The 22,479-nt window shown below is 40.5% G+C and overlaps 1 protein-coding gene and 1 long non-coding RNA gene across 7 annotated transcripts in view; both read left to right on the forward strand.

The window, feature by feature from the left end:
* Positions 1-15,479, forward strand: part of CTPS2 (CTP synthase 2) — a 78,861-nt gene extending 63,382 nt beyond the window's left edge. For 5 of the 6 annotated variants that reach the window (XM_081859103.1, XM_081859108.1, XM_081859105.1 and 2 more), the window contains 5 exons: positions 3,097-3,152; positions 5,103-5,199; positions 9,783-9,927; positions 13,606-13,711; positions 13,952-15,479. In XM_081859103.1, the coding sequence (XP_081715229.1) occupies positions 3,097-3,152; positions 5,103-5,199; positions 9,783-9,927; positions 13,606-13,675 (368 nt within the window). In that variant the 3' untranslated portion in view covers positions 13,676-13,711; positions 13,952-15,479. Of the gene's footprint in view, positions 1-3,096; positions 3,153-5,102; positions 5,200-9,782; positions 9,928-13,605; positions 13,712-13,939 lie in introns of all 6 variants that reach the window. The other variant, XM_081859104.1, reaches the window with a different exon arrangement.
* A 3,314-nt stretch (positions 15,480-18,793) lies between these two features.
* On the forward strand, positions 18,794-19,561 carry LOC309340458. Its single transcript, XR_014155998.1, has 2 exons — positions 18,794-19,075; positions 19,124-19,561. It is a non-coding gene; the product is annotated as an uncharacterized lncRNA (long non-coding RNA).
* The last annotated feature ends 2,918 nt before the right edge of the window (positions 19,562-22,479 follow it).

Consider the following 22,479-nt stretch of genomic DNA (forward strand, 5'->3'; position numbering starts at 1 on the left):
TTTTAATATACGGCACAGTCTTTATGGTTTAATAAGACCAACTAAAATTTGTTGACCTGTTCAGATTTCTGAAAAGTGTGCTTCCCTTGTAAAGCATAAATCAAACGCCCCCTTCTTTTTCGAAGTATCAAGCTGAGTAGCAGCTACACATGTCTCTTCATTATGTAGAGGAGGACAGGTGAAAAAAGACCATTAGAAAACCATAAGAAAGCACAAAGCACCTCGTTTCCCCCCCCTTTCCTTTCACGGCTGTAGTAGTTGTTGTTTAGTCAGGCACTCCTGTCTTCCACTGCCTCCCGCATTTTGGTCAAACTCATGCTGATAGCTTCGAGTACACTGTCCAACCACCTCATCCTCTGTCTTCCCCTTCTCCTTGTGCCCTCAATCTTTCCCAACATCAGGGTCTTTTCCAGGGTGTCTTCTCTTCTCATGAGGTGGCCATAGTATTGGAGCCTCAGCTTCAGGATCTGTCCTTCCAGTGAGCACTCAGGGCTGATTTCCTTAAGTATGGATAGGTTTGATCCTCTTGCAGTCCATGGGACTCTCAAGAGTCTCCTCCAGCACCATAATACTACGGCTGTAGTAGGGATCCTCAAATTTCAGAAAACAATTCAAATACCTTCAGAAAACCAGTCCCGGTTCTTTCGGTAGTTGATTGATTGCAGCCTATTTGCATATGAAGCTTCGGGAGTGCCTCTTGATTAACACCAATTATCCAGATTAAGGAGGAACCTTCCGCAAAGTAACAGAGGCTAGTCCACGATGGGGGCACACTCCTAGATCACTCCCGTTCTGCCTTCCAAGTTGGCAGACAAGACACGGGATTGCACGACACTGGGATGCAGTGGACTTCCCAGACCCCACTGGAAAACACCAGGAGGATTTATGCCTCATGGCCTCCCTTTCCACTGCCTGAAATTCTTTGAAGCCCCTGGAAGGGCTATGGAGAACAACTGCTATTGAATTGTGGGCATGGCTGGAAACCTGTACTTCACATTCTAAGTTGTGCACTAGCCAAGCACAGTCTGCCTACAATCTATCCTTTATTATTGTTGCATATTTGTTCTGACTTTTCCACCCCAGGTTGAAAAAGAGTACATTCACATGAAAACTGGCTTTAAAAAAATTCCATCAGAATTGTGGTTGAATAAATATCAAACATAGGCTGTGTTGCATTTTTCAACATTCAAATTCCAAAAAATGAGGGGTGCTAAAAAGTTGTAACATGACTTAGGCATTCAGAGAGTATTTTGGTTACATTTATATATTTAGTTAAGTTTAATGTGTGTAAAAATGCATACAAATAATTTAAAATGATTGCCAAGCACTTGAAGTTGTATTATTATTATTATTATTATTATTATTATTATTATGCATTACCTGACACTTTCAGGTGGTAAAATTAAAATTCTTTGTTTTTATGGAAGCAGTTCATGTGCTCCTTCATCAACCATAGATTACCAAGCTAAACGTTATCCAATCACAAAATTAATAGCAGATTTGAATTTCTCACACCCAAAAACATATTTTAGGACCCCTCATTGAAGAAATTAGCAAAAATTAAGTCTTGCCTGCTAAAATAACACACTGTAACACACATGCCACTGAAGATAAGAACTTGTCAAATAACAAACCTATTAAGCTATTCATTTTCATGTAAGCTGTATAATTTCGCCTTTAGGCAGTATTGTTTTTGACAAGTAGTTCTATAAGCATAATCATAATACTTTGAATTTATAATTAAAACACTGGTATTAATTAGGAAGACATTGTTAAGGAGGCATTTAACTCATAACGTGAGGAGTGTAATCTCTCAGCCCTCCCGGAAGAGGCACTTATAGTTTCTGTGAGAGATGGAAGCTTCAGACTCCTTTCCTGTTTGTAAATAACTGGATTGGGGGGGGGGGGACTAACTTGGAAAAAAAGACAGAAATTGCATGACTGTGTGATCATTTGTTTAGTAACAGATTGGTGGTTGTGGAGTCAGTGAAATACCCCCCTGCTTTTGTTGACCTGGGGCATATGCTTGTTTTAGATATATCAGTTTTCTAGCTCCTTTATTCATGATCTTATTATTGTAAGGAAGCTTTGCTTCAAGGCAAAGGAATAGTTTTGGATCAGTGCAGTAAGAGTGCCTCATTCACTTTCTCTGAGACTGGCTGGCCATCTCCATGGGAGGGTTTGTGACTTCCTTATGACTTTCCTTTCTCGTGGCCCCTCATGTCATCCTATCTCCCTCTGTCCCAGAGACCCTGGATTTGTGAACTTCTGGAAAGTGAGGTTGACCCCTGAACTCTCATGCCATTTCACTTTTTAAAATAGTAGTAGTTGTAGTGGGTAATACTTTAAGATGGATGGGCAAGCTTAGTATCAGAACATCTGCCTTATTCGCTGAAGGTCCCAGGTTCTGGGAAGCCACTGCTAGTCACTGATGATGGCGCTGAGCTAGATGGACCAATGGTCTGACTCTGTATAAGGCAACTTCCTATATTCCTAGCCATTCTTTCTGCTGAATTTCACAAGCATCCAAGATAGCTGCAAAGAAACTATATTCCAGTTTAGGCTTTGCCACAGAAAAGGAAGTACAGAAAATAATATGAGCTGCAGAACAAGGGACATGACATAGAATTTGACATGAGGTCTCTTGAAGCTGCACTTCTAATCCCCGTCTGACATGTCTTTTAGATACATGCTTCACCATCTTCAAAAAGATGTATTTTTGAAGTATTTCTCTTTTATTCCAGTCCTCCTTCCCCAATTTCTTAAACTCTACATATAACCCCAATCTGCTTTTTGTCCTTGTTTGTTGTGTATGTTATAAGATGCAGGAAGTGTCTAGTTGCCTCTGGCAAGGTCCGCATGTAGTCCGGGGAGATAGGGAGCCCTAAAGTTTGTTTTAAAATTCTAATGATCTTCCTTGCTTATCTTTTAGATATGTTCAGCATTGTCCTGCCACATTACATGGCTAGACTGCATCTATTTGAATATCTGTGTTCTTTTATACGTAATTGATTGGAAAAATATTAGATTATACACAAAAATGTTATTTTTACTTGTAACAGTAAAGCAGAAGTAACCCTTTAAATGTATTTGTAGGGAAGCTTTATGGTGACGAAGTTTTTGTGGAAGAACGGCACAGGCATCGCTATGAGGCAAGTAACTGCTAATGTAATTTTTGCTGTCTATCAGCCATGCTCAATTTGGAGTCAAGGCAACGCCACCTGTCCATTCCATCAGGTTTTCACAGTAAGGCCATGAGAACTATTACCTAAGCCTGTATAATACAGACAAATGTCAGCTTTAAAGGGGTGTGGTGGAAGTGTATTTTATCAGCATTTCTCTTCTCTGGAATGGAAAGTCTTCATAGAATCTGCATAATAAGTCTAAACAATAAAGTCTTATGGACTACTGCTTGAGGTGAGGCACCACATACCCATTCAACAAGGAAAGTCCCAAACCTTACTGCAAATAAACTCAGTGAAAAGGTGGTGTTTCCTTCTATGTGCTGTTCCTTAAATATGGAGGAGGGGATAAAATCCTTCACATAGGGGTACAATCCCAAAAGAAGCTAAAGAAACACTTGTCAGCCACAGTGAGGCTTTATGAAGCAGAGTCCACTGGAAAGAGTTGCAGAAAAGAGTCCAGGGTCATTCAGGCCCTGAGTTTATCACATCAGTATTGATACTCAGAGCCACCTGAAATTAGGGGTTTGAAGGTTTGAGAAGAGGCACCCAGATAGGCAGACTTAAGCAGAATGTCTACCAGCAAAACTAATGATAATGCACAAAGGAAACTCGGAGAAAGGGAATCATGGAGGACGGAGGGGAGACTCAGGTGGGAATCAGGAGATTCCGGACACTCAGTTCAGAGATACATTTTATAAAGTGCCTCTTCAAAAGGACACATGAAAACTCAGGACTCTCCATAACCAATCAACAGCATTGCTTCGAATAGATAAGAAACTGAGGAAGATTAAGCAACACGGTTTCAGGAAGTCCCATGCTATTATATGGAGAGTAGCTCCCACTGATCTGGTGCCCACCAGGGGTATTGAACTGTAACCACCATCATTCCAGACTGTTAGCCATGCTGTCTGAATCTGATGGAAGTTGTAGTCCAAAAGAACTGGAGGGCACCAGTTTGGAGAAGGATAGCAGAGGGGGTGGACACTGCCTTGTCTCTTTTAATAGGGTTAGATGGGAAATTTTCAAGTGTACTTTGACTCAGCTTGCTAGATCTTTTCCAGACTAGCTAACGTTTGCAGACAAAAGTAAGCCTTTGAGTCAAGCTGCTTCTGAGAGGACGCATAGAACAATAGCAGAATACTGCTCTCTGGCAACAAAGGACTTAAATACAGTTTTTTTTCTGATTCTGTTTGTTTTGTTACTAGGCTACACAATAGTATACAGGCAAAGACAGCTTTCTTTCTTTCTATCCGTTGTACTTCTTGACATTGAGTGTTTTTTTCTCTCTTCCAGAAAGGATAAATGAGTATTTCCTTTAAAACTGATTCCCATATTTTGTAATGCCTGCAAATTGCAACATATGCTGATTGCTGTTTTGAAATCCATTGTCTCAGGTCAAGGTGCTGTGATTGAACCAGGATTTGGTAATCATTAGTGCCTTTCAGGATTCCTTCCATTCCTGTTCAGCTGGATATCCAAATTGAGCAAATGCTATTCAGGAAACCCTATATGAAGTTTCACCATTTCAAACCTGGTTTCAAATGGTGGTTTGGAGACAGCTTTCGGCCATAGCTTTCCTGATGTGGAAGTCAGGCCAAACCATGTTTGAGCAAAGGGGTATCTATACACAAGGGGAAGAAGGGGGAGTGCAGGTGTGTGTGGCACTCACAAATACCAAACCATGGTTTGGACATTATGTCTGAAACAGTCTTATCATGTTATTATTAGTCCTGAAAGCTTTCTTTCATTAGAACCATCTAAAAAGATATGTTTCAGCAAGAGAGATTATTGTAGCACAATAACCATCTATCTGCATTGCCAATACTGATTCATATGTGGATGCACATCTTCACCAGTATTGCAGTTTTCATCTTAAAAGTATGTTTATCTTCTCTCTTTTGCTTTGTTCTTTCAAAGGTGAACCCTGAGTTGACTCACTTCTTTGAAGATAAAGGTTTGAGATTTGTTGGCCATGATACTGAAGGGAAAAGGATGGAGGTCATTGAGCTGAATGGTAAGGGCTTTGGTTTTTAGCTGCAGCATTCTCATATATAGGAAATGGAGGGTTCACTGTACAGAACCACACACTGGAGAGGACTTTTATCCACAGTTCTCATTCGGTCTTCTGTTAAAAAGAAGGAAAGCAGATTTCAGTTATTCCAGGAAGCCACATTTGTGAAGAGGGAATTACACTGTTTTGGGCTATAATTACTCTGTTTTCAAGTAGCAGTTGGTCAAATGGTAAGATACATGAACCTGTAGAAAGAAAGTATGCTTCTTAGTTAAAAAAACAACAACAAAAAACAGCCAGGCAGCCTATTTTCGGAGGATATGTGCCACAGTCTGTTTTGCTCTAAGGGAAAATGGGCTGGAAAGAGGTACAGAAGATGCCTTGCCTTGGTGGTTTTATATAGCCCAGACACATCAGCAGACACCCAAAAAAATGGCTGATTGCTTTCTTATGGCACATTTTGTGGAGACACAATCATTGTTTTAGCAACTACTCAGCTTTAAATGTTCCTGCAGATGTTACAAGTCTAAATTGTTCTTAAGGAAAATGTTCTTAAGGATAGACCACTCACAAAATGCCCTGCTTATTTATTTGAAATGTCTATATATTCGTTTTTTCAAACAAAACTCCAAAGTGACTAATCACCAGTATGCATATAGATTGACTTACAGCCATTTAGTCATGGCTATTTATACTTTAAAGGTGTTGCTGCCCAATAAGGTATGTTTACAACATATTTTTATTTACTGCTAACCACAAAGTTTGAAATCTCTGCTTTAAAGCAGACAGTGTAAAAGTCTTGAATTCCAGGCACTGACATTTGTCAATACTTAACATTTAGGAATATACATATCCTTTGTCACAAATGTATGATACTGATATTAAAAACTGAATTATTGCAGAGATACTAGCTGTCTGTAAAAACAAAAATGTAAATTTACCTGATTATGAAAGCCTGAAGCCTATAATGATTAAATTTGGCTCCAGGATGTGACAGAAAGAATTATTTCTATAGTCTCATGCTGATATGGCACAAAATGTAGGTTGTCCTTTTGGAGGTATTTCAAAACCTATAAGAAAAAACTGTCTAAGTGCATTTCTTTTATTTCTGCTATATTGCTTCTGATATACATACTGAAAATAGTTCTGCACAGATCTTGATAAAATATGACAGTGTTGTTAAACACTGCTGCTATGAAAGAAATAACATAAGCAATGCTATATATATATTTTTCCTTTGTCACATTCATATCAAATCACATCATCACATACAACTTTGCTCATACCGAGCATCGACTCCCCCCTCCCACTCCCTGACTTTCTTAAGCAATCACAATCCTCTTTGCATTTCTAGATCACCCTGTTTACCTTCTTACTATTCTTTAAAAAAAATTCTTTAGTATTTGTAAATCAGTTTCAAAAATTATCATTACAAAATATTTTAAATCAAACCTGCAAATGTTCTCCAATTTTTTCAGTGTTCTTTCATATATTGTATAAATTTACTCCAGTCCTTTTCAAACAGTTCGTCATGCTGGTTTCAGATTCTCCCTGTCAGTTTTGCCAGTTCTGCGTGTTCAATCGTTTTTATCTGCCATTCTTCCAAAGTAGGAAGTTCCTGCTGCTTCCATTTCTGGGCTAAAAGTGTCCTTGCAGCCGTGGTAGCATACATAAACATATTTAAGTCTACTTTTTGAATTTCTTCTCCCACAATAGAAAAGCCTCCGGTTTTTTAATAAAAGTATATTTATTTATTTTTTTAAATAATTTTTATTAAAGTTTTCCAATTTAAAACAAATTAAATCCAATTTATAATCTTTTTCCAATAACCAGGACTTCCCCTCCCCTCCCCCTCTTGTCTTCCAGTTTAACAAATCAATTCAACAAATTCTTATCCCCAAATTACACTTATCGTCAATAACCCAATTTTTCGAAAATTCCCATCCCCTAAGATCGACCTAATTCCCTTCCACGAGTTCCCCCCCTTCAAGAATAATGCAGATAAAAATAAACAAGATAAAAAATAGTTTTGCACCCTTTGGATTCCAGATTTCCCTCCCCCCTTTCCCGGTTGCGTTCTCAATATCCCTCGACATCTGATATCTTCCTGGGGTTCCCACATCTCACTAAACCCAGACGTCTCTAGTCCTTTACCAGTCATTTTTAAATTCGAGTGTCCAATCGTAGAAGGAGTCTATCTCAAAAAGGGGCCCATTTCTTCTATCCAGATTTTTATATCCAGGAGCAAAAACTCCAATTTTATTTCTGTAAGCTTGTCAAATCTGAATGTCCCAAATGTTCCCACTTCCAGTTCTGTCCAGATCTTGTTATTTCATTATTCTTATTAATCACACTCCTCCTTTTTATTTTTTGCTTTTTCCCTGCTCTTCTGCCGAAATGTTCTATTTCCAAAAGTTTCTAGTTTCTCTGCAGAGTCTTGTTATTCAGGAGCAAAACATTGCGTCATGTCCCTTTCATTTACATCCATTGTTTTCTGTAGTGTGTAGACCTCTGTAGACAAAATAATGTTCCATTTCTGCAGTTTCCCAGGAGATAAAAAGTTCTGTTCAACTGTTCAAATTTCCATCAAAAACACTTGCAATATCCCTCAGCTCCTCTAGATGGATTTCAGTAACTGAGTTCCCTTCCAGATCACATCCACCAATCCAAGTAGCTTGTTGATCCTTATTTGAAACATTTTATATCCAATTTATAACCAATGTAACCGGCAAAGTCCTCATAACAAAGTCTCTGTTTTGTTCTTCCGTTTTGACAGCTCTTTGACAGCTGTCAAAACCTCCGTTTCTCTTCCCCAGGCATTTTCACCGGTCGCTCCCGGGATTCCGGGGGGGGGGTTGCTTTTTAGTTCAAATTCCACTTTTCTCCTCCAGCTCAATCTTATATTTTTCCCTCGCAAAGTCACTAATTCATCAAGATAAGGTCACTCTCGATCTTAGTTGTTAAGTCCTTTGTTTTGGCTCTTCTACAATTGGGGGGGGGATGACTTCCTTTTTATACCCCCCCCCCGCTCGCTCCGGATTTTAAAAATTTATCCCTCTTTTTAATCCATATTCCAATTACTCATGGGTTGCTCTTTTGGATCCAAATTTTCAATGGAAGAAGCCAGCGCTCTCCACTGAATGGCATGCGGCTTCGCTCGGCAGGGGAAGCGGCGGACTCAAAGCACCGCTCCGAAGCCTTTAAAAAGGCTCTTTCGCGGCCCAGGGGGGGGCTCAAAGGTGCCAGCCGAGTCACCATGTCCATGGGGCTCCGTGCCCATGGTTTTTGCGGGTCCCCGCGTCGCCGGCGCGGTAGAACCCAGCCCCTGCCGAGCCGGCTCCCTCCGGAGCACGGAGGGAGCCCGCCATTCGGCGATGGCGCCAACCCGGAAGTCCTATCTATTTAATAAAAGTATATTTAAAGATCCTATCTATTTAATAAAAGTATATTTAAGAGTCCTATCTATTTAATAAAAGTATATTTAAAGATCTTTTTCAATTCATTGTATATCATATCCCAGTAGGCTTTACTACACATCCACCACATATGGAAGAAATTCCCTTCCTTCTACTTGCATTTCCAACATGCTTTATCTTGAGTTCTATACATTTTAGCAAGTTTAGTCGGCATCAAATGCCATCTATACATCATCTTCATTAAATTTTCCTTAAAGCAAGCAATGCAATCCTTAATGGTTTTCCAGAATCTGTTTTGGGTGGCAAGGCAAGACTTTTCATTCGTAGCAGAAAACAAATCAGCTAAGCAAAGAAATACAGTTGCTTTGCCACTAATAGGCAAAGTATGCAAGTTTTGATATGCTTGTGGGGTGGGGTGGAATGTTTATTCTACCAACTGAAGCATCTTTTCCCTATGGCAAGTGTTTTTCAACTGAGAGGCCTGTGTTGAAAGCAAAAAGTAGCTAATTGCAAAAAAAGGGGCTGAAGGTTCACTTCCACTATTGTTACCTCTCCAGCCTCACAGCACTGATAAACTAAGTGGAAAGCATTTCAAAGGAGGAAGATAATTCGGTGGAAGGAAGAACTAAATGGAATATGGTGGTGGGAGGCTGTGGCTGGCTGAACAGAAACATAGACCACATTGCAACATTTTGTTGCATATCCCACTTATACTTGCCTATATTGCAGTAAGATTGATAACAAGATACTTTCTGTGATGTTCTTTGAACCGTAAAGCTATCTAAAATTTACAGACATTAGCATTTATATTTTAAATGCCAACTACAGTGGTACTTCAGGTTAAGTACTTAATTCGTTCCGGAGGTCTGTACTTAACCTTAAATTGTTCTTAACCTGAAGCACCACTTTAGCTAATGGGGCCTGCTGCTGCTGCCGCGCCGCCAGAGCACGATTTCTGTTCTCATCCTGAAGCAAAGTTCTTAACCTCAAGCACTATTTCTGGGTTAGTGGTGTCTGTAACCTGAAGCGTATGTAACCTGAAGCATATGTAACCCAAGGTACCACTGTAATATAAGTCATTGTAATTTAAATAGTTTGCAATATTATTAGTGTTATATGTTTGCCTTTTAACTTTTTTTTTTTTTACTTTTCTCTGTGATTTATCCGTAGATCACCCATATTTCATTGGTGTCCAGTTCCACCCAGAGTTTTCCTCAAGGCCTATGAAGCCATCGCCTGCCTACCTTGGCCTTTTGCTTGCTGCAACAGGGTCTCTCAGTGCCTACTTGCAACGTGGATGTAAATTGTCTCCTAGGTAACTTTGTTTTTTTGTTGTTGTTGTTTTGTGTGATGGATGCTTCATAAAAAGCCTTCATGATTGATGTGCAATTCCAGAAAAGCAAAGTTACTTTTGAAGTGTTTATTATTAGTTATTATGTGTACTAGAAAAGTTCTGAATAATGATTAGTTTTAAAAGGTCATTTGATGAGTTGATATATTGCTTTTTCTATGAGAGCCAAATAAACGTAGAGGTTGAGAAACCCACCCCTTAATCCCAGGCAATTAATTAAGTCTTGATTAACTGCAGGTAACAAAAGCTGATTATCATAAAAGATTTCTGGATTTCTAACTTACCTTTTTTTATGGAAGTTTTGCAGGAAACAATTACTTGGATTCAAAGATCTTACTAAATAAGTAAAATATACTTCCCTGGAGATTGGGAGACGGGGTGTTACTGACCAAACACAGAGGAAGAGGGACCCTCTAGAGCAGACCTTTCCAAACTTTTCCTGTTGGTCACACACTTTTTAAACATGCATCATTTTGCGACACAGTAATTCAGTTTTACTAGCAAACCAGGGGTTAAACTAAACCCTTTCCAGCCCTGGGAGAAGCACAATGTGTGTTCATACAACACACCTACAGACTGCAGCCAACACACTAATGTATTGCGACACACAGTTTGAATAGCTCTGCCCTGGAGTGAGGGTTTGGGGCTGCAGACAGTGGAAGGAGAAGATTGGCAACAGCACCATCCCTTATGAGAGCAAGTACCTTTTTTCATACAAAATCCTTAGATTATTGGGATTATTTATAATTTACACCCTTAACTGAAATAATAACAATTTGTAACAACTTATAATCACGTTTGGGATGCTGGTGGTGCTGCCACAGAGCCTAGGACTTGCCGATCAGAAGGTCAGTGGTTCGAATCCCTGCGACGGGATGAGCTCCCGTTTCTCAGTCCCTGCTCCTGCCAACCTAGCAGTTCGAAAGCACGTCAAAGTACAAGTAGATACATAGGTACCGCTCCGGCGGGAAGGAAAACGGCATTTCCGTGCGCTGCTCTGGTTCTCTAGAAGTGGCCTAGTCATGCTGGCCACATAACCCTGAAGCTGTACGCTGGCTCCCTCGGCCAGTAAAGCGAAACCCCAGAGTCGGTCACGACTGGACCTAATGGTCAGGGGTCCCTTTTTATAATTATGTTCAGTCTAGAGCCATCTCTAAACAATACTGTGTTTTGTATTATTAATTTGTAACAGCGATTGTAAATTGTAACAGACTTCCAAAATGCCGTGCTTTTTATTTCCATACAGAAATTGGTTGCTTTCAGCTGATAATGTTATATCTGTACCGAGATATAAAAGAAGAGAAATGGCTTTTGTATAATAAGAGATAAAATAAATGTTCTTGAATTAATTCTTGAAATTACATATTAACCATGCTATTAACTTCTAAGTAAGTGTGTTTAGGATTGCAGCCTAAAATACCTCGACATGCTTTTTCACGTGCTAAAATTACGTGCCCCACCCCCTTCTCCCCCCTTTCCAAAGCAGGAAGAGACAAACCAAAGTATTGGCTCAGTGTTATGTACAGAACGGTTCTGGTGGCTTGTTTCTCTCTGGGCACACTGCAAGAAGAAGCCAAGGCCAAATGTTTTGTTCTTCTCATGGTTTGTTTTCTCCCAGGTTTGGAAAGGGTGTGCAACCGTAGTTTAACTTGGTATGATGTGTGAACCAGGTCATCGTATTTTAATATCTTTTAAATTTTTCGTGCAATATGCAAAACTGTTTCATAATACCATGTTCTATTCCATGCTTCCTTGGGTACATTCAGAAGAAAGTAAGTACCGCAGCAGTAAGTACAAGATCTGTGTCTCTGACCATGTTGTTACTCGTGCTTTAAAATCAGTGACTAGCAAAACACCCCTCATTACAACAGAAGCTAGTACCAATCGCTCCTCTCTAATGGAGTCCCCATCAGCAGGCACTCTGCTTCCCAGGGTCAGGGGGAAGCTGAATCTCAGCTGAATCCCTGAGAACAGTGCTGTGTTCCCCAACCTCCCAAAAGAACTGCATGGCTGCTATTCTTGTCTTGAATATCATAAAAGCAAACTGCTGCTTTCAAGGACACCTTTCAGCTGAGACTTAAACCCTCTCCTATCCTTGACATGGGATGCGGGTGGCGCTGTGGGTTAAACCACAGAGCCTAGGACTTGCTGATCAGAAGATCGGCGGTTCGAATCCCCACGAGGGGGTGAGCTCCTGTTGCTTGGTCCCTGCTCCTGCCAACCTAGCAGTTCAAAAGCACATCGAAGTGCAAGTAGATAAATAGGTATCGCTCCGGCGGGAAGGTAAATGGCATTTCTGTGCGCTGCTCTGGTTCGCCAGAAGCAGCTTAGTCATGCTGGCCACATGACCCGGAAGCTGTACGCAGGCTCCCTCAGCCAATAAAGCGAGATGAGCGCCGCAACCCCAGAGTCGGCCATGACTGGACCTAATGGTCAGGGGACCCTTTACCTTTACCTTTACCTTATCCTTGACATTGTTGAGGATGGGTTGGGATAATAGAGATGTTACTGAGACTGGAGGGAGCTGATAACCATGGGGTGCCTGGGTGCCCAACAACACAGGGCTGGACAACCCAGCCCGAATAAGAGCTTGTTGAACAATCCACTTCCTCGCGGTTACAGAAATCTTGGTGATCCCTATGTATCAAAGCAATAGAAGTTCTTGTTCAGAAATGGACAGTCAATGGATTCATTCAGTCACCCGTATACAACCAGAAGACAGTTGAGTAATGGTTTCTGAATGCACCCCCAAAGCTTCATCAGCAGTCATGGGCAATTGCAACTCTGCCTTCAGATGGAACTCAATACCGAATGCTGTACTTAGGCTTTTAATGCTTACCAGAACAGCTGCTTAAATCAAACAAGGGTTGCATGTAGCACCTATGAAATACAATAGTTTATAAGAGGGACCACAATATTTTACTCTACCATTCTACTGATATAAGAAGATTGACTCAGTTTTGAAAGTTAGAAATATGGCTTGAATGATAACGGGTTTTCGTTAAACAAATGTTTGCATCTAGTGACATTCAAGGACGTTTTACAAACTGTGTAGCATATGAAACCTGAAAGAGACTACTGCCCTTCAAAAAAGTATTAAATATGTAATCATTTTCCTAATTTGGAACTCTTGGCTAAAATAAGGCTGGATTCAGATGACCACACTGTTTATGAGTGTTGTATGTTGATTGTGACTGACACACAATTGCTGAACCATGTCAAGTATTTATCACCCGGTAACTCATCACAAAATAGATTTCTCATCTGCTTAGTGCAGCTAAGATGCTATCAGCAGGAAGAAAGCTCTCATATGTTGAGATTACTACTTTGTTAATCATCCTGAGGGAATGAGCAGCCCAAGTTAAACAGTTTTTAAGGTTTACTGATTTCCATAAGGAAGAGCATTTAATATGTGTTTAATTCTTCCACCGAAACTAATGGGATTTGAAAATGCTTTATATTGATTGCTATTGTACTAATAGAGATTAAGAGTTGAAGGGGAAGAAATACAGTTCTTATTCATTCTCAGGACAGCCATGGGCAGGATTCCCGCATTGCAGGGGGTTGGACTAGATGACCGTCAGGTCCCTTCCTAGTGTGCAATTCTATGATTCTGTGATTCATTCATTCATTTCTGTTCAGTGACAGCTATGGTGACCTTAGTGATGACAGTTTTCCAGAAAAAGAATATCCCGAATCAGAAAGAGGCTGAACATTATTCCAAAGAGGAAGAGCATGGAAGAAACAGGTAAACTAGATCCATAGTGGGAGATTTCCCCCCCCCCCCAAAAAAAAACCCAAATACCAGCTTTAGAGTTGACAACATTTTCTTCCCATTTGCTTCAAGGTCAAATGGTTCAGTTATTTATTTATGGGCTTGCTTATAGAGATATTAATTGCTCATGTAGAAAAGGTGGTTGCATATTAGTAATTCTTTTTCATGTTTCTCTTTCTTTCTTTCTTTCTTTCTTTCCAATATAAAAAAAAGAAGTGGAAGAAAAGGCATAATTGAAAAGATCATTCCAAGCAGGGGGAAACCTATTACATTTTAAAACCATCAGAGAAGACTAACATCACACAGCTGCTTTCCATATATCTTGTGAAGATCCCCCTGTGTTCCAGACAATGCTTCTGCTGACCCAGAGAAAAAAATCAATTCCATTTAAGCATTATAGCTCTTTTAAAATTGCATAAAGGACTGTCTCACTCTGTCTCATGTTTTCAGGTAAATGTTAGCTTTGTGCTAATTTTTGATGACTGGAAGGTATGGGAATATTTTGTATACATTTCTAAACCATTTGAAATTTCAGAATCCCTTAATAGCGTTGCTTATCAAATTAAAAAATGAAACTGTCCAATATACATAAATATGATCAGTACAGATTTGTTTTACGTCTGTTTCCTTCATATTGTTATTCGATTGGCAGATGCCCCTGATGCATTATAACCCTGTCTAATTTCTTAAGTGATGCTGATTTATTTCTATATAGAAATAAAATCTTGGTCTCCATTATTGTACACGATGATTGTCCTTTGACAGAAGTAATGTAGAAAGTATTTGCTTCACAGTACCAGTCTAATAAATAATAGAGCAGAAGCTTGTGATGCTACAGATACCTAAAATCTGACTACATTAATGAAAAATAATTGGGTTCATCATACATTTAACATAACAGATTGGGGAGTAATAGTTAGAGAAAAGCCCATATCTTAGTTTCTATATCTGTGGCATACACATGTTAGGGAGTTGGTTGTGAACATGGATTTAATCCTAATTCCTTGTTTTGGTCTCCCAGCAGAGACTAGTTTGTGCCATGTGATCTCATCTGTTTGGGGATGCTCTAATTTGTGGAATATTCAAACAGCTACTAGGGACACGGAGACAGAGATATGTTTCTCTTTGGGCCCCAGAGAGGTTCGGAGACTGGTAACTTCCAGATACATTTATTTTAGTTAGAACCCTTTTCAGTATGTCTGCTGCAGTAGAGTAGCAGTGTCACTATTGCAGCAGCAAAGGATTGCTTTTTGCACTGCTGCTTTTGAGAGCCCTTTTGAGGTGAGTGGAGATATGTCCAGACACGAGCTAGCTTGATGGCATGCCTATTATTATTATTCTTAGAGGAAGAAAGGGAATAAGAAGCTGTGTGTTTTAATATCCTATGTCACTATGGGAAAGTGCCCTGTTATTCAAGTGCTGTATGTTTTTAAAGCGATTTCCCCTCCAAATAAAATTCTATACTTTAAGATGATATTTTACTGCATTAGAAAAGCATTAGTTTCCTAATGTTCAGGCCAGCGTAACATGTGAAGAGAAAACTGCGAAAAGTTACTTTGTTCCTGTATTTTTTTAATGCATAGATAAATGCTTTGGAAAATTTTATGAGAGTTGATGCTGCTAGATGACTGAGTCTCAGTTATCATACATTGATTGTTGCCATCTAAAGCATGTTAGATTTTCTTAAAGATTTCCTGTAAGTTTAAATTGAATTTTGAAATGTATTAAAATGTTAAATGAAGATATGTCTATTATTTTATATTGCATTCAGTCAATTGAGCATGAAACTCTTAATTTCAGGGTTGTGGGTTCGAGCCCAAGTCCTTCATGGCAGGGATTGGGTTAGCTTAGCCTCATGGTCCCTTCCAACTTTACAATTCTGTTATTCTATTGGCCTAGTGAATTTGGATTCATGGATTTTAAAAAGAAAGTATAGCTCACATTTCTGTTCATGCCCTCTTTCCTTCTGCTGGCTAGATTATGGCAAATAGCATTTTCTGACGATTCAGCTGTGGGCTACAAAATAAGCAGGGTTAGGCTGCACACTCTTGTCATGTTTTTATAATTCACACTTCATACATGAGGACTAAAAACTGGCTATATAAGAAAATGTAGGGGCCTAAACATACAGATGGCATCCAGGTTTATATTTTGTTTTTATCTAACCCAGATGAATGGGACATGGGTGGTGCTGTGGGTTAAACCGCAGAGCATAGGGCTTGCCAATCAGAAGGTCGGCGGTTTGAATCCCCACGATGGAGTGACCTCCCATTGCTCGGTCCCAGCTCCTGCCAACCTAGTAGTTCGAAAGCACGTCAAAGTGCAAGTAGATAAATAGGTACTGCTCTGGCGGGAAGGTAAACGGCGTTTCCGTGCGCTGCTCTGGTTCGCCAGAAGCGGCTTAGTCATGCTGGCCGCATGACCCGGAAGCTGTATGCCGGCTCCCTCGGCCAATAAAGCGAGATGAGCGTCGCAACCCCAGAGTCGGTCACAACTGGACCTAATGGTCAGGAGTCCCTTTACCTTTATCTTAACCCAGATGAGGCAGTGGGCATTCTGAACCAGTGCTTGGGTTTGCTAAGGAGCTCATTGAAGCGAACAAACAGACCCATGCCAGGCAAAACAGAGTTGCTGTCATTGGATGATGCTTCTGTCCACTTGGGTTCAGTCTGCATTGGATAGAGTTGTACTCCCCCTAAAGGGAAGGCTTGTTATTTGCAGGTGCTTTTAGATCCAGCACTGTCACTTGAGGCTCAGGTGGCTGCAGTAGCAAGGAGTGCCTTTTAGCAGCTTCACCTGATCCATCAACTATCACCCTACCTGTACAGATAGTCTCATGGCAGTTACCTGTACTCTGTTAATCTCCCAGTTGGATTACTACAATGTATTAGATGTAAACCTGCTTTGAAAACAGTTGATCCCAAACAGGGTAGCCAGCTTAATTGGTGAGGACGGGTAAATGATTATTACCAGTCCTTTGGGATCAACTGTTTTCAAAGCAGGCTTACATCTAATCATGTTACAACAGGAGCTCATAATCTACACTAGTTTCCTGTCCATTTCTGGGCCCAGTTCAATATGCTGGTTTTGACCTTTTGGAGAGTTAAACAGCATGGGGCCAGGTTACCTGAAGATTGCTTTTCCCATATATAATGACCCAGACCCTGAGATCTTTCTTGGAGGCTCTTTTCCAGGTCCCCCCCCCCACCTAGTGAAGTATGGTGGGTGGCTACTAAGGAGACGGCCTTTTCGGTGGTGGCACCTCTGTTCCCAGAAACTCACCTATTTTAGGTGGTATGCTTTATGGCAATTTTAATTGGGTTTCTGCATCATCATCACCATCATCATTAGGGTTTTTTATTGTAAATTGTATTTTTCTTTTAATGTCTATGTAAACTACCCAAAGAATTTGCTTGGATGTGCTATACAAAAACATAATAAATACATTAAATAAAAATAAATATTTTTTGACCTACCATAACCAGCCTCCAAGGACAGGTACAATCATGTCGATGCTGATATTTACTTCACTTCTGTACTGATGGGAAGATGTACAATGAAGCATATAGATTTTGAATAGGACTAGGAGTTTTTTGAAATGGAGACAGCTAATTATGATCACATAATTTGAATAAACCAGATATTAACTTTTTATCTGTAATTATTTATTACGTAAAAATAATTTATTATGAGAAAAATGTGCTGCAAAAAAAAAATGTTGATAAGGTCTTCTAAGTTAGTCATGCTGGCCACATGACCCGGAGAAGCTGTCTATGGACAAACACCAGAGATGAAAGCGGAGATGAGCTCTGCACCCCATAGTTAAATTTGACTGAACTTAACCGTCCAAGGGTCCTTTACCTTTACCTTCACCTAGGTTAAAAAATAATAAAGAGGGGCCACCAGGGGGCGCATTGGAAGATGGCCGACAATAACATCTCTCCGACCCACACCAGGTAATTTAGAGGCTGCTATGGGAAGTATGCAGTCTTCCTGCCCCCCCCCCAAGGAGATGGGGGGGGGGACTGCCTTGCCAGCGGTGTCCATAATTCACCCCCGGATTCGAAAGAAGGGGGTGCGGACACTTGGCACCAGCCCTTGTGTGAAGTCGGCTCTTCCCAGACGCTGTCTCCAATCAGCACACTGGTTGTTTTAGCTCGAAACATATAATTGGAAATATATAATTGGAAGGAAGCTAAAGCACATACATCAAGCAAAGATTGGGAGTTAAGACTGCTGATTAATGAATCTCTGGGAGCGGAGCGATGGGTGGGACAAATAAATCAAGTGATGAATCGCCATTAAAAGACTGGTATGTTTGGTGCGAAACAGAAAGGGGGGTGGAGGAAAAAGCTTTTCTTTTTCTTTGCCTTATGTGAGTATTAATAACACTCCACCCCAGAAAGAAGAATCGTTGCAATTTATTAATCACAAGCAGGAATTCAAGAACTGTGTGGAGTGAATTATCGATCAAAGAGAGGACTGGTAAACATCAGAGAACGGAGGAAAATTTTATGACGCAGTTTCAAATGGCGTCTCGCCGAGACAGGCTTGCCTAAGAAGGAGGGGGGGGGAGGACCAGGGTCATTGGAATGTGAATGCTTAAAGGAATGAGATCTAGACCTTGGCAGAGCCCTCTGAGATATGTCTGGCAAGCCTGGGAAAATCAAGGGACAGACTGAGGGAAAGTCTCTTTATGGAGGTGGGGAAATGGCGGCTGTCCTTATGTGATATGATTTTTGGAGAGTGTAAAACCCACACAGAGGATGTTTGTTTTTAACCCGCTTGTGAAGATTATCAGAGATCGCAAAGAAAGGAATATATGATAACAACAAGAAGATGAGGAAAGTAACAAAGAGACTATCTAGACAGAACTGGATAGAACTGTTTAATTAAAGCAGCAACGTGAGTGATGTTCGGTCCCCTTTCGGAGATTGATGTATGGGTACCCCCAACAAAAATTTAAAAATTTGGCTGTATAATTTGGAACTAATGTGATTTGGAAATGTGATTTGATTGGCCTGTTAATAAAAATTATATTAAAATAATAATAATAATAAAGAAAAAACAAAACCATTATTTAGTAAACTATTGACGAGGCCTTAGATGTTGAATCTAAATGAGTTTCTAAGAAGATCAGGGTATGATCCTCAGATCCTTGGTATGTCACCAATTTTAGGAGCATGGGAAACTGCTTTATATTGAGTCAGACCATTAGTCTATTTTACTCAGTATGCACTGATTGGCAGTGGCTGTCCAGGGTTTCAGAGGGACTGTGACAGAATGAGTCTTGCTGCCATTAAAGCACAGTGGAGCAGCAGAGAAGCCGCCCTGATTGTGCTGACTTAATATTCTGTTGTTGCCCTTTGGTCATGATCAGGCCAGAAGGAGCGCAGCTAAATAGACTAATAAATCTTGCAGAAGTTGTTGAGGATTTTGGCTAATCTGTGCATGCAGTAAATATTTGACTCCTAAACACTGGCTATAGAAAGTAGGTAAACGGGTTTTCTAGTCACACCTGCAGGTTTTTCAGATGCCTCTGAGCGCTGTTCGTAACTTTCCATGAAATAAATGACAAAAATCTCAACAGCTCTTTTATAACCATCCCTTGGGATTATTTTCTTTTAGGAATTGTTGTTGATCTCTTAGGGCGGTATTTAAATAAACTTTGCTAGGAGTATATTTTTACGATCCACCTTATTTCCGTGATTGTAAGTAGCTGTAAACTGTTTTTAATATTGTGTTTTAATTGTTGGTAACCTGCCCTAGAACCTTAGCGTGAAGGGCTGGTAATAAATTGTGATAATAATAGACTCTCTGAAATGAATGGACCTAGTTTCATCATATTCATTAATTACAGTGGGTCTACTCTGAGTAAGACTTGGTTGAATCAGCTTTGCAGGGGGTTGGATTAGATGACCCATGGGCCCTTACAACTGTACCATTTGGTGATTCAATGAATACTACACAAAGAGTTAAAGCAAGACGTGTGTTATTATGGTGGAATACTCTGTTCATATAATTTATATGGAAGGGCAGTAAAACAGGCCATCAAAACATATCCCATAAAATCTGAACTTCATGAGGGATACTTTATTCATCTGTGTACTTAGTTGTTTCTCACTGTTATTACAGTGGAGCTGGGATAAATTTGATGATTCCCCAGTGCTCCAGAGAACATGTGGAGAAGATGCAGCTATAAATTACCGTATTTTTTGCTCTATAACACGCACCCGACCATAATACGCACATAGTTTTTAGAGGAGGAAAATCCGTAGGCATGCCACCCGTAGGCATTCCCTCCATAACACGCAGACATTCCCCCTTACTTTTTAGGAGGAAAAAAGTGAGTGTTATGGTGCAAAAAATACGGTATTAGATCAATGAAAATATTTGCAGTGGAGGTTAGGAAAGCTTACTTATAGTTGTAGTTAAGTTACTTGCTTGAAAGCGAATCCAAAGCATCAATTATTTTGCATACGATGAGCAAGTTGAACAGTTGAGCAGGAAACAAAAGGCGGATTGACATTCCTGGGTTGCTTTCCTTTCTGTGATATCTTTGCCCTTTTGAGATGATCAGTGCAAATGTGGGGCCATTTTGCACCTCCATTTGCTTAATTGTTTTATTAAAACATATCACCTGTTATGTGGGTACCTCAAGACCAGGCATAGGCAAACCCAGCCCTCCAGATGTTTTTGGATTACAACTCCCATCATCCCTAGCTAACAGGACCAGTGGTCAGGGATGATGGGAGTTGTAGTCCCAAAACATCTGAAGGGCCGAGTTTGTCTGTGCCTGTTCAAGACAGTGTACAACGATATGATAGAATAAAACATTTTTAAAAATACTAAAATGAATAGACAAGACAGTAAAAATATAATGAGAGCTGGCATCTGCAGCCAGAAAAATCCACGAGAAACCAAAACACACATAAAAATGCATTTTAAGCATGCACTGGAATTCCATAGTATAGTAGTTATTATGTCCGAGTTACATGCAGAAAATACTGGTTTCAAGCCCCAGTCAAACCAGTAAGGTATTTTGGGGGAAGAGCCATAGCGGTATTATTATTATTTATCCATGGAGCTGAAGGTGACATAGTTCTCCCACTCCTCATTTAACCTCCACACAACAATCCTATGAGGTAGGTTAGGCTGAGACGTAGTGCTAGGCCCAAGACCACCCTGTGAGCTTCATGGCTGAGTGGGGAATCGAACCCTGGTCTCCCAGGTCCATCACTAACCGCTGTGCCACCGCAGGCTCCACACTGCTTTGCATATGATAGGTTCCAGGGGCATTCTCTGGCATCTCCAGGTGAGATTGGGAGAGACCCCTGTCTTTAACTCAAAACAGTTACTGCTGGGCAGTGTGGACAGTACTAAACTAGAGGGATCAATGGTTTGACTCAGTATAATTGTATCACTGTTACACACAGAGACACGTTAAAAGATATACACCTGGTGCACTTTCTCCCTAAGATTAGTGCTGCGTGAAGGGCCCCCTCCCCTTTCATGAAAGTCTTCACTTTCTGTAAAAGAGGTACTTGTTTCTTCCTGCTTCTTTCCCAGAGAGTGGAAGAACTTCAAAGGTGTTTTCTGGGAGGTACGTGCACCTTACTAAATGTATGAAGTGCACAAGTGGATGTTGCTTCCTTTTCATGTTTCTTTTGAATCTTAGTCACATAGTCCTCCTAAGAAGTATTGCCCAAATGTAAGCCTTTGCAAGAAGAGCTCTGTGCTGCACAGTGTTTCGTGTTGCTTTTTAACTTTGAAGTTCCACTCGGCCACATATATAGTGGTACCTCGGGTTACAGACGCTTCAGGTTACAGACTCCGCTAACCCAGAAATAGTACTTCGGGTGAAGAACTTTGCTTCAGGATGAGAACAGAAATTGCGTGGTGGCAGCGCGGCGGCAGCGGGAGGCCCCATTAACTAAAGTGGAACCTCAGGTTAAGAACAGTTTCAGGTTAAGAACGGACCTCCAGAACGAATTACGTTCTTAACCCGAGGTACCACTGTAATATGGCAAGCGCAATACCCGAGGTACCCGAAAAACACCATATTTGAAACACCAATGGAAAAGCCTGCAAACACTTTCCAAACCTCTGGAAATCCTTGAAAAATCCAGCAGCTCTTACCAGACGCCAAACTCCACTACAATTGCTCCCTCCAAACATCCTTGCTCAAACTCCAGCTCTCTACAGGCCTCAATGGTCAGTGCAAGGGGGTCCATTGGTTGGCGTGTATGGTTGTGTGTCAATTGGTCGTTGCCTGCACTTTACTTAGTTCAAAATAGTGTAAGCCAACGCTGCTGTGTTTGGGAACCACTGTAATATGGCAAGCGCAATACCACCCCCCCCCCATTTTTTTGACAAAGTTCTCCTGCGCTTTCTGGCAGATCAGTTTGATTCACTCCCATCCTCCTTAGAATTGCTGAAAAAGCTAGTGTTGGCAGAGGTAATATTCGCTCAGCATAGCACAACATTAGACTTCCTAGAAGCGGCCAAAATAGCTGAGATATATGCCAAGCCTCTGTCTCATACCTTTCCCTTAAAACCTTTCTGCAATTTATGTCTGCTTATATTTTCTGTGCCATAAATCCGATGGCAGGCCTTGTTTGGAAAATGTATTGGGCTCATTTGTTTGTTTGGATAACTTCGTAGCGCTCAATTAGTGGAGCCACTGCTTACTATATTTCCAATTACAGTTTCCTTGGTGCTGTTGCAGGTTTTTGTTGTCT

Source organism: Podarcis erhardii, assembly GCF_964252035.2.
Source record: "Podarcis erhardii genome assembly, chromosome: 4".
NCBI lineage: Eukaryota > Metazoa > Chordata > Lepidosauria > Squamata > Lacertidae > Podarcis > Podarcis erhardii.